The sequence below is a fragment of the Eupeodes corollae genome, chromosome 1 (assembly GCF_945859685.1).
Source record: "Eupeodes corollae chromosome 1, idEupCoro1.1, whole genome shotgun sequence".
NCBI classification, from domain to species: domain Eukaryota; kingdom Metazoa; phylum Arthropoda; class Insecta; order Diptera; family Syrphidae; genus Eupeodes; species Eupeodes corollae.
In genome coordinates this window covers 146,284,727-146,297,258 of record NC_079147.1, presented here as the reverse complement: position 1 = coordinate 146,297,258, position 12,532 = coordinate 146,284,727, and the positions used below count along the sequence as shown (strand labels likewise).

General features: G+C 33.9%; 2 protein-coding genes across 3 annotated transcripts in view; one reads left to right on the top strand and one right to left on the bottom strand.

The window, feature by feature from the left end:
- LOC129942321 (furin-like protease 1) overlaps nucleotides 1-12,532 on the bottom strand; it is a 705,779-nt gene that overhangs the window by 321,658 nt on the left and 371,589 nt on the right. The gene's annotated exons all lie outside the window — the stretch shown is intronic.
- LOC129942323 (tigger transposable element-derived protein 6-like) lies at nucleotides 9,007-11,324 on the top strand. Its single transcript, XM_056051196.1, has 3 exons — nucleotides 9,007-9,401; nucleotides 9,464-10,121; nucleotides 10,195-11,324. The coding sequence occupies exons 1-3, from the start codon at nucleotides 9,387-9,389 to the stop codon at nucleotides 11,052-11,054; spliced, it is 1,533 nt and encodes a 510-aa protein (XP_055907171.1). The 5' UTR covers nucleotides 9,007-9,386; the 3' UTR covers nucleotides 11,055-11,324.

Genomic DNA, 12,532 nt, shown 5'->3' with positions numbered 1-12,532 from the left:
TTTGTTAAGTTTTCGTCGTACTGTACTCTCGGTTCGTTACATAGGATTGCAGTTTTTCTTGGAACTGTCTTGAAAGGTCCCTATGCAGTTCGTACGCAAATCAAAGTAAGCATATTTGTTTTGATTAAGTGCCTTCTCGACCACATTTATAATATTATTATGGTGAAATCATTATTTCCAATTCCCAACTGATTCGGATTTAGTCTTATTTCTTCTATTATTGTGCTGAGCCTTTTCAAAAGCGGTTTTTCGAAATTTGTTTGTTAGGATTGGTATTGGGATTAATGGCAGTGCCGCCGCTTTTTTTTCGTGCTTATTTCAATAAGTCGATGAAAAGTTTTCTCCTTACCTTTCAACTAAAATATTTCACGTTTCATCTTTATTCATAAATTCAAACATCTATACTGTTGCATAGACAAACATTTTGTTCAACAATGACGTATGCAATTTTCCAATGATTACGGTAATATCTTAGTTTGAGGCATGCGTTTATAATAAATTCGAAGGTTATTGAGTGGATTTCTTTCAATATTCGAACAGTGATAAGACCGTGACCTAGTAAATTTTTATTAGATAACTCAAGATGAAAATGTATGGGATTAAAAAACACACCCCTTTATAAAAAACAAACAATCCTCTAGTGTAATTCACATGTGGGATATATAATAGCCGTCACGTTACAGTCAATGAAGATTATTAAAAATATATTAGTATTAGAACGACGATACTTCATTATGTGTAAAATTCATTATATTCGAAATCAATTTAATGAATGTGTTTTATCGAGAATTGTGCTGCATTTGATTTGAGATTTAACACCTTCATAATGAGACCAGGTTATATCATTCGGCTATGCCAACAGAAAAAGTGCCATTTTCTCTCGAAAAGTACATATACATAATATTTAATATCCATTGAACGGATATTTTATTAATTAGTGAGATACTATCTTTTATCCGATGATAATGAAACACACACAAAATGTTAACATTTTGCTTGTAGTCATTTCATTTAATGATTCTCTCACAAAATTTTCTGAAAAAATCAATTTGATTTTTAATTTTGGAAAAGAGAATCGTGATTCATTATTAAGTTATACTGTTTCAAATGTATTTCTCGGAAATTTTAAAATTAATGAAATATATTTGTACCTATGTGGGCGCGAAAATCTGCTAACGAATCGAGAGCGTTTTTATGGATTTTTTCCAGGAAATCAATGCAAACATTTTACTAAAATTTCAATTACCTTAACTTAGATAGATATACGATATACGAGTATGTATCGAATAGTAAATATTCACCCCTTTGTATCTGTATCTGTATACAAACCAATTTTGTAATGCATATGGGAAGATAGATATGGGTGCTTTGCCTAGGTTATAGATTGTGCCTGCATTTCATATTTTTGAATTGTTTTTGGTTCTTTTTTTGTGCTTTGTATCTATTTCCTGTAAGTATATTTTTCGTATTCACTCATCCACCATATTTCCAAACCGAATTTCCGCTTCTGCGGTCATACTATCCAGCAGCAGCCAGCAGCTAGCAGCGCAAGGATTTTTTTTGTTCGTCCTTTATGTATTTTTGCTGGTCGAACAGAAAACAGCAGGGTTGAAATAACCCCAGAGGATACAATTTCACAAACTTAGAATTTACTTAGGTTTCGGATCTCATCCTGGCCATGTATAGCGACGACATAGACATACAACACGATGCGACAAAGGGACTACACTCTGCACTACACAGATGGAAACAAAAATGGGAGTTACTGAATTCTAATTTATTATTTTACAAGGATACACAAGGACTCTCGATAGCATTAGATATCTTATAGTTAAACACGAGTGTACCCGGGCGCTCTACTAATTATTATATGCTTCAAGGTTCGTGTGGTCGACCATAGCCCGTGGTAATGTGCTTTAAGGAATATGACTATCTGGGTTGTTTTTTTTGGTTGAGGGTGGTTTTGAGCTCCTTCCAAATATCATCATCTCATCGGCATCGTTTCCATGAATAAGGTAGCTGCCATAGGCAATGGTTTGAGGGTTGGGGCACCCACTCCACACAGTCCACACGCTGATGTGCTTTTTTTTTGTTTGGAAAGATTCCGGATATCGAATGACTCAATTAATTTCCTACGTATAGAGAATTTTTATATGAAAATACGGCTGTGGACGGTGGCTATGACAGCAGACCATGAAAAAATACAGTAAAGAAAGGCCTAAAGTCTGTGACAAGGTTTAGCCTGGGGATGTACATACGTAGGTACTGGTATATGCAAGTTTTAGATGGCTTTGTCCAGTTTGAGTGTTTGATTGCGATATCGCTGTTTAGATAACCTGATTGACACTAAGGTACATAAAGGGTGTTTTTTGGCATATGAGACTTCGTTTCACTTTAATTTGGAGAACTCTCGATAAGCTGAAATTAGTAAATGGAATAGAAATTGAAAATGTTAATAGCCTTACCATCAGCAGTTTTTAGTATTTACAACCAAAGGCAGATTAACTAAGAAGCAGTATTATAAATTCTGCATTAAACCATGAAGACAATCAAAATAACGAAGCGAAACAGTGGTCTAAGAGAGTATCATCTAACTGCAGTCTAGAAGAATTTTAATTTTAATTTTCAGTAGGAGATTAATTTTATACAGCTAAAGGCTCACTTTCTTCCGATTTTTGGAGAATTTGGTACAGAAACTATAAAAAAAAACTTTCATTTTATTTTTTAACCAGAAAGGCCGTCAAAGTTTTCAGAAGAAGTAGAGTAAGCTACTAGAACCAAGACCCGAACTGCTTAAACATGCCGGTTTTGCTATGCATTCATGGGAATGCTAGCATAAAAAATTCCTCAATACTAGTTAAAAGCTATCGAGTGCTTCACACTTAAAAAAGTGCAGGAATTCAATAAGTTTGCCAAAGCTCTTTAAATCCAGAAACCATTTTACAACTTTAAAGCTACTGTTAATGTACATAACAATGACCTTGGCAGTACTTATTTAGGTATGAATCTGATACTTCGGTGCTTAGCAAAAAGACTTATGACTCTGAGATCCACTCACAAAATTGTTAAGAGTCGACCTTGTGGAGGTTTATTTACTTACTATAATAAGGATATTTGTGTAGTCACATGTTAAAGACTAAGTGTAAACGTTAGAAAAAGAGATAGGGTAGAGGGGAGATTTGGTTACATAAATTCTTGAAAGGAAAACTGTGATAAGGCATTCCACATTCGTCTAGTACGTTTAAAGAACAAATATCTTAACTTCACAGTACGTCTGAAGTTGAACATAATGGCAAACTCATTGGTATTGTTAAAAGGGGCGGGGTATGCAATTGGCTATTTCACTAGAGCATAGGCCGTTAAAATAATTGCGAAAAATTGTGATGCAAGAAACTTTACGACGACGTTCGATTCACGTTGTTGAGTTTATGATATTATTAAAAGAAATTATTTTAAAAGCTCTTCGTTAAATACTGCCCAATGAGGCTTAATTAAGTTACTGGAGAAATGGGTAAGCTTTGGACGTATATAAGTCTTATAGACAACAGCCAGCGTAACAATTCAGTTAATCGGAAGTTTTTAACATGATATCACAAATTAAAATTAAAAAGAGTGTCGGAGACAGAACAGAGCCCTGAGGCACACCAGCATTTCATTTAAGATTTTTAAGCACTTCTTGAATTTATCGGCTTGACAGGAAGTTTTTAGGCACGCATTTTTAATAAGGGATCGTGATGACAAACTCAGATGCAGATATTGTGATACAAACAAAATATCGTCATTTACCCCTACATGAGCATAAGCGAATAGGGATAGCCTCAGGCAGGCTTTTGTAAAACATTTCATTTTAGACAAAAGCGTATCTACGTACTCAAACCCACGGAAACTAACATAAATCATTCTGCTAATACAAAATTATTGAAATTGAAAAGTGAAAATTTGTTTTCCGAAGTAAATAACCGACTACGACAGACAGAGAAATTTCCAAAGGCACTAAAATTCGTCATTCACAAAATTAATTCAAACAAATCGTCATTTTGTATTCCATATACACAACTTGTTTTGTATTATCGCATCCTTTAGTCTATGTTATTTGCAATAAAAGCACATCGATGTACTCTTAATTAGGGTTAAGCAACAAAACCCAATAAAACAAGCCAGTTTCGGAACATACCATGAACTGCTTTATTTATTAGTCTCGTCGTAGTCGTTGTTGACTGTCGACTTATTAGACCCAAAGTACAGTCCTATTATCCTTGCTTTTATAGATATTATGATGTCGATTCCCATTGTGATATTATTAGGTAGCAATAAAAAGTAAAAAAAGCTTTCAATTGTACCCAGGTGTATTTATTAAGGCGACACTTACTGTACTGTGTTTCTGTTCTTAGAGAATGTTGTCCCCAGAGTGTCTGCGGAACTCAGTCATTCAATGATTTTATTATCCACACATTCTATGGGGACATATAAAGTAGGAACGTTCATACATTTGGTACATTGTTCTCATTGTGTTCATAGAGAGGAGTCGTCATCGTCTCCCTTTCAATAAACAACCGCTCCCTTAAATTCAAAACCAGGAAAATGATATTGTGCGTGAGTACTTGAATGTGACACCATCCGTACTCTACATGTGTGTACGACTTTTCTACCCCCAAGCTTCAAGCACCATAACATTATTTGATATCTCTGCGGGGATGTGGATAGAATAAATGTTTTGAACAGGGGTCTCCCAACAGCTAACAACTTGCATTCCTTTCCTATACCTACAGCTAGCTACCTACAGATGTGCCTGTATCATATTCTACAGAACCATTATAGGGGGTGATAGACCAAAACAAATGAATTACCAATAGATTGTTGTTGTTTTTCAAGCTTCTATGACTGAAAGTCCTTCGTCGGCTGTTGGTGTTTTTCTTCTTTTTTTTTCTATGAGAAAAACGTTCACAAGAAGAAAAATTATATATAAAGTGCTGCGGCCTTATCGTTTTTTCATACTTACACATACATAGATACATTAGTGTGAGTCTATCTATCTAAGCGATACACTTTATGAAGATAGAGATAGATGTGATTGCTTTATGAGGATTCGTCGTTTTGAACATAAAACAAGAAGAACGTTTGTCATGTAGCTTTGCGGTAAAATTGTGTGCCAAAAGGTAGTAGATAAATATATGAAAACAATATTTTCTTTTCACGAAGATTGCAAGGACCTGAAAAATTGGATGCTTTTTTTGTTTGTCATTTAGGAAGAATAAAACAAAGCAAAATGGGTGGTTAGTTATAAACGGTGATTTTTTAAGAGCTTGAGAACTTAAAAAAAAAAAAAAAACGCATACAATTTGCAAAATCTCATCGATTCTTTATTTGAAACGTTAGATTGGTCCATGACATTTACTTTTTGAAGATAATTTCATTTAAATGTTGACCGCGGCTGCGTCTTAGGTGGTCCATTCGGAAAGTCCAATTTTGGGTAACTTTTTCGAGCATTTCGGCCGGAATAGTTGCTGGCTTATTTGTGTAGACTTTAGACTTGACGTAGCCCCACAAAAAAAGTCTAAAGGCGTCAAATCGCATGATCTTGGTGGCCAACTTACCGGTCCATTCCTTGAGATGAATTGTTCTCCGAAGTTTTCTCTCAAAATGGCCATAGAATCGCGAGCTGTGTGGCATGTAGCGCCATCTTGTTGAAACCACATGTCAACGAAGTTCAGTTCTTCCATTTTTGGCAACAAAAAGTTTGTTAGCATTGAACGATAGCGATCGCCATTCACCGTAACGTTGCGTCCACCAGCATCTTTGAAAAAATACGGTCCAATGATTCCACCAGCGTACAAACCACACCAAACAGTGCATTTTTCGGGATGCATGGGCAGTTCTTGAACGGCTTCTGGTTGCTCTTCACTCCAAATGCGGCAATTTTGCTTATTTACGTAGCCATTCAACCAGAAATGAGCCTCATCGCTGAACAAAATTTGTCGATAAAAAAGCGGATTTTCTGCCAACTTTTCTAGGGCCCATTCACTGAAAATTCGACGTTGTGGCAGATCGTTCGGGTTCAGTTCTTGCACGAGCTGTATTTTATACGGTTTTACACCAAGATCTTTGCGTAAAATCTTCCATGTGGTCGAATAACACAAACCCAATTGCTGCGAACGGCGACGAATCGACATTTCACGGTCTTCAGCAACACTCTCAGAAACAGACGCAATATTCTCTTCTGTACGCATTCGTGTGGTTGGTTTAATGTCCAATAAAGTAAACTGAGTGCGAAACTTGGTCACAATCGCATTAATTGTTTGCTCACTTGGTCGATTATGTAGACCATAAATCGGACGTAAAGAGCGAAACACATTTCGAACCGAACACTGATTTTGGTAATAAAATTCAATGATTTGCAAGCGTTGCTCGTTAGTAAGTCTATTCATGATGAAATATCAAAGCATACTGAGCATCTTTCTCTTTGACACCATGTCTGAAATCCCGCGTGATCTGTCAAATACTAATGCATGAAAATCCTAACCTCAAAAAAATCACCCTTTAGTTTGATTTGAATAGTTTCTAACTAGCTAACGACATCTGCTTAAGTTATGAACAAGAACGTTTTTAATTTTGAATCAACCTAGAGATTGTAATATTTCAGTCCCTATAGTTTTACGATGAGAAAGAGTTAAAGAATCTAAAATATTTTTACAAACCAAAAACGAATCGAATTAAAATAAAGATACATACATTTTATCAAAGATGGCGTCGAAATCGAAGTTAGAGTCATTTAGGTAATATACACTTACTTCAGAAACAAAGCAACTTTGGAGTAAGAAAAGCTAAATTTAAGTCCTATTCATTAAGATAGAAATTTCGGGGTTATGCATAGGTTATTCCAATACACAAAAACAGAAGTACACCTGATGACTAAAGAGTTTTAGCTAAACAGCTATTCACAAAAAATAAATCAAATTGACAGTCGAATTGGTTATCAGTCTGATTGTCAGATCTAATTGCGAAGCTTTCATTCTTTATCGATTGTTTTGTTAATTTTTAAAAAAAGTTCCGTCTAACAATATGGACGCACAATGCAATTGTTGATAGCTGCCAATTCAAAGCCTTATTATGAACAATTATGAACAACTCATCAGAAATTTCATAAGAAAAACTCAAGGCACATTAAACTTCTAAAAAAAAAGCACGAGGCAGCCCTTTGTGGAAAACTAAGTGCTACATGAAAGAAGTAATTGACAGTTTGGTCAAGCTGATAAAAATTCTTAGGTTAGGTTATCGTTCTACTATTCAGCTCCGACAGTTCAAAGAGATTCTTTTAGAATGTGAAATGGCGTCGGGAAGGTTATTTACAAACATGGGAAAAATGAGCGGTCTAAATATGGCGCCCTGAGGAACACCACAACAAAGTTATAAAACTAAGGGCAAAAAGTACTAAAAACCTTTTGAAACTTCTTATTTAGTTACCCAGTAACCAGAAGTAATGAAGTTTTGCTGAAATTGATTTAGCTTAAGTTTTTTAGGAAGCTTAAGGTGATAAATACTATCAAGAGTTTTGGAAAGAACGAACAGACATAAAATTGATATTTTGTTTTGTCTAATTCAGATCTTAATTGTTAAACATGTTTTCACAGAAACCGGGTTGACGAGAACTCAGTAAATTGTGTTTTTAATAATGTTCACTAATTTCATAAAGTATTAAAATTTTAAAAAACTTTCAATGGCAAGACATTTATTGGTCGGTAGCAGAGTTCAGCAAGTAGTGTAAAATAGGGTCCATATACGATTTAAAACGTTTTTATCAAGGTCTAGTTTTTGAATTTCTTAAATTTAAGAAAAAAAAGAAAGATCGAATAACTTTGCAGCCAGGTCTGTTCATTCTGCTACTTCATGATGCAGTTAAAAGAAATGAGATAGCTTTCAAATTTTGCAAAGTCTTGGAATCTTACAGCTAATTTGCTTTTAAGATCGGATAGAAAGTTTGAAAACACCGCAATGTCCTCTATTTTTCATATTTTTTCTATTTTTAAGCATTATCTTTTTCAAAAATATCCAGCTTACAACGAAAAGCGGACACGCTTTGTATCGAATCACATATTAATTTTCAATTTCCTAGTAACTTCTTGTTAAGCTTATTTAAGCATTTCAAATAAGCTTTTAGAAAAGTCAAAGCTAGACCATTGCGCTCATTTGTTTAGCACTCCAAGTGCTTCTTTGCACTTTTATTGTTTTTTGTTCATCCAGAAACGTTTAATAACTCTCAATCCCTCCCTTTTCCATCTAAAGTTTTTTTCAAGGGTACTACATTTTGCGAGGAATTGACAAGAGTAATTCTTTTCATGAAAAGTGCTTTCTCAAAATAGACGTTCGGATTCGGCTAAAAACTGTAGGTCCCCAACATCCCTGATAAAAAGTACTCGCAAAAGGAATGGTTGAGAGTTGTAAGTCACTAGGCCCTGGTTCTAAACGGATTGTTGCGCCACCTAATTTATTTTATTTTAAATCTAAGATCCAAAGATTTCATTAAAGCTTCTGCTGTCTAAACCCTTCTTGCAAAAAAATGTCACAAAGTTTTAAAATCCAAAGTGAGAATAGAAAGTAGGATGTAACTTTGGAAAGATAAATGATTTTGTGGATCATAAAGCAGCCTATAGAAAACACACTTGTGTGCACACCGGTGTACTGACACTCGGTGTGGCATTCCACCACACATGACACACTAAATTGTACACAGAAAGAGGAAATATCACAAATAGTGACTTTAAAGCTTGGCCACACTAGCCACACATTTTTGCACACCGACACAAGTGTAATCACAAGTTTGGTGTCTATGGGCCGCTTAAGATGTTCCACAAAATAAATTTAATATAGGTGTTTAGAAGCTTAAACAGTTTCAAAGAATGTCAAATAAAACTGAAAAATGCAGTTTTATTGTTCATCAATCAATGTTGATTAAATGAAGAAACCAAATGCCGATCATTGTGACTTCATATAAGGAAAATACAGTAAAACCCGCTTAAGAGAAACCCGCTTAAGAGAAAAACCCGCTTATCTGAAACACTTTTTTTATCCCCGAGTATTTTTCGACCAATTACCTTTAAAACACTCCGCTTAAGCGAAACTCGCATAAGTGAAAAACCCGGATACCTGAAACATATTTCAGTTCAATTTAATATATTTCATTGAAAAAAAAACTCGCTTTAGTGAAAATAAAAAAAAGTAATCGAACAGACCAAAAATTTGCTGAACGCTGTCATTTCATCTTTATTTTCCACCTTCACCACGTATTCACCACGAAAATGACATTTCAATTTTTGTTTGTCACAAACGTTTATTTACATACAAACGACTTGCTTTTTGGTTTTGTTTCAAAAATATAAACAACATTTCAAATGTCTCATCCAGAGGTATGTACGTATTTTGAGATTAATTAACAAGAAAATAAAATTTAATTTATGTTCCTTTTCAGCCACATAAAACTAAGAAATTAGTTTGTTTGTCTGTAAAAGACAAATTAAAAATTTTAAAACTACTCGACGATGGTGAAACCAGGAAAAATATTTACTCCAAATTCAATTGCAGTGCGCCGACGGTATCTAGAATAATTAAACAAAAAGATACAATCCTTAAAGTGGCTGCCCAAAACCAAAATTTATTAAGGAAACGTCAGCGCACTGGAGCACAAAAGCAAGTGGATAAATCTTTGTCCATTTGGTTTAAAGACATGCGCTCTAAAAACGCCATAATAACTGGGCCAATGCTCATGGATAAGGCAAAAAGTTTTTCTTTGATGCTGGACGTCGACTTTGAGCCGACAAATGGATGGTTAGATCGATGGAAAAAACGAGAAAACATCCAATTTAAAAAGCTTTGTGGAGAAAAAAATTCGGCTGACACAGTTGCTGCTAATGCTTGGCTAGAAAATGTGTGGCCAGACATTCGTCAAAACTACGATCCTGATGATATTTATAATGCGGATGAATCCGGGCTAATGTTTAAGGCTCTACCAACGGGTTCATTGGTGAACAGAACTGAACACCCTTCAGGAATGAAGTTACCAAAGGATCGTATTACGATCCTTTTTGTTTCGAATTCAACTGGAACAGATAAAATGATTTTCTGTATCGGTGTGTACATAGTTTTAGATTAAAAAAATTATTTGATGTTTTGTGTTTGCTTATCTTTTTTTCATCTACACAGGTAAATCTCGTAATCCAAGATGCTTTAACAAAAACACGATTCCTGTTAAATATTATGCTAACACCAAAGCTTGGATGACAAGTAACATTTGGACGATGATCATGCAAGATTTGGACAACACATTTAAAGCAAAAAAAAAAAAGGTTTTGTTAATTGTGGACAATGCTTCTTGCCACAAATTAGAATGCGATGTTAATTTGGGAAACATTAAAATTGATTTTTTTCCCCCGAATGCCACCTCTGTCATGCAACCTTTGGATCAGGGAATTATACACTGCTTTAAGGCCCATTACAGAAGATGTATAACAAAGAAGCAACTTCTTCATTTGGATAATGGGGAATCCCTATCTGATTTTTCAAAAAAAATAAATTTACTGATTGCGTTAAAAATGATAAAAAGAGCCTGGTGGATGGTGACTCCTTTGACCATAAAGAACTGTTTCCGGAAAGCTGGTTTGACTTTTAACAGTGATGAAGAAGTAGAAGTAGAACCAGTAGATGAAGAAAATAATTTTCCGACAGCAATAAGAGAAGAAATTGATTATCTTGTAAATATAGATCAGGATCTTCCTTGTTTTGGCGACATGACAGACGAAGACATTATAAATGAGGCAGCACTACAATTCGAAGAGCTTGGAGACAACAGATCTGCATCTGAAAATGATTCAGATGTGGAAATTTTGGGTTTTCAGAAACCAACACTCCAAGAAGCTTTTAAATCTCTCGGTGTTCTTAAGCAGTTTTCGGATGGTGATATTGAACTAGAGCTAATTCTTGATGAGATCGAATATAAAATGATGAATTGCCATTTTAAGTCTTTGTCACAAACTAAAATTGATGATTTTTTTAAAAGGAAGTGAAATTTTTTCTTTATTGAACTAACAATATTTTATTCAAAAATGTGAATATTTATGTATTTAAAACCTTAATGAAGCCTATTTTTGGTATGCACAATGTGCCAATCAATTAAAGTACAAAAACTCATATGTGATTTAATATAATTTATGCAATATGTATGTAATACTACCTTTGAATTCCTATATAATATGTACATACATACGTGTTTAGTTTTTTTTTATTGAATAAATTATTTTTGTGTTATTTGATTGTTGTGTTACTCAAACTATTTTATTTAAACTTTTTCCAAGCAATAGATAAATATGTACACTTGTTTCCAGCGTTAAATCTTCATTTAATGGAATTTTTAAATCCGCTTAAGTGAAATTTTTTTTCACTTATCCGGACTCCGCTTAAGTGAAACTTTTTTCACTTAAGCGGGGTCCGTTTAAGTGAAAAACCCGCTTAAGTGAAAGAGGGACTGTGGCATTTGGCAGTTTCTCTTAAGCGGGTTTGACTGTAGTTGATTTTGTATACTCGGGCGTATACGTACTTTTTTTTGTTTACCTGGGTTAAAATTAAATTGTTACACTTTGTATTGATATTGGTATGAATCAATTCATTTCAAAATTTGAGTTCAGTTTTGTATTCATTTACGTTAAAAAACCTTAATGACTTTGTATTTCGATGTGGGAGTTTTGGTGACTTTTGTCACTGGTTAATAAAATATGACGATGCAAAATCTAAATTAACTTTGCTAATGTCCATAGAAAAATTATCTTTAACGATTATTTTCATTTTAGCAGAAGTGTCGCATTTGCGGCTCGAAAAATTCAAGAATTCAAATTTACCTAGAAGTTGGCTGGGATATGGATTCCAACAATGTTTTTGTAACACATTAAAAAAATCTATCGTACCTTTCTTAAAGGATATAACTTTCTTTAAATTCTGGAAATCAACTGTTACCTATTTTCATAAGTACGTCTTATTGAGCCAATCATTGAGAAATACGAAAAGGTTTTAGTTGGTGGAAAACGGAAATAATTTAAAATCAAATTTCAACCACCAAAACAAAATAATTGTTTCTTGCACCATAAACCTTTAAAGAAGATAATACCTCAGAGAAGGATTAAGGTTGAATCTTATTTATGATTTATAATGTTCACACTTTTTCTTAAATCAACCATTTAAATAAAGAATCTAATTATGTGATTAAAAATTAAAATTACCAAAATAAGAAAGAACTTTTATACTTTATTGAAATTTATTAAATTTTCAAAAGGAATACATTTCAATACTGGCAATGATTTCTAAGAAACTTCTTTGATTTTGATGTTCTATACTGTCATTTTATTGGTTTGAATAAAACACTTGAAAAGGGAAACTCTTGTCTTTGTTAAAATCATTAAGCTTTATGGTTGTTATTGGTTGGTATAGATTGTAAATATTATCATCTTATACCTAAGAAACTTTTCAAATTAAATTAACTTAATTGGTGGCA

Excerpts from the sequence above, each read along its gene's own strand:
- LOC129942323 (XM_056051196.1), top strand. Across the intron at positions 10,122-10,194 it reads TAAAATGATTTTCTGTATCG|GTAAATCTCGTAATCCAAGA; the intron begins GTGTGTACATAG and ends TCATCTACACAG.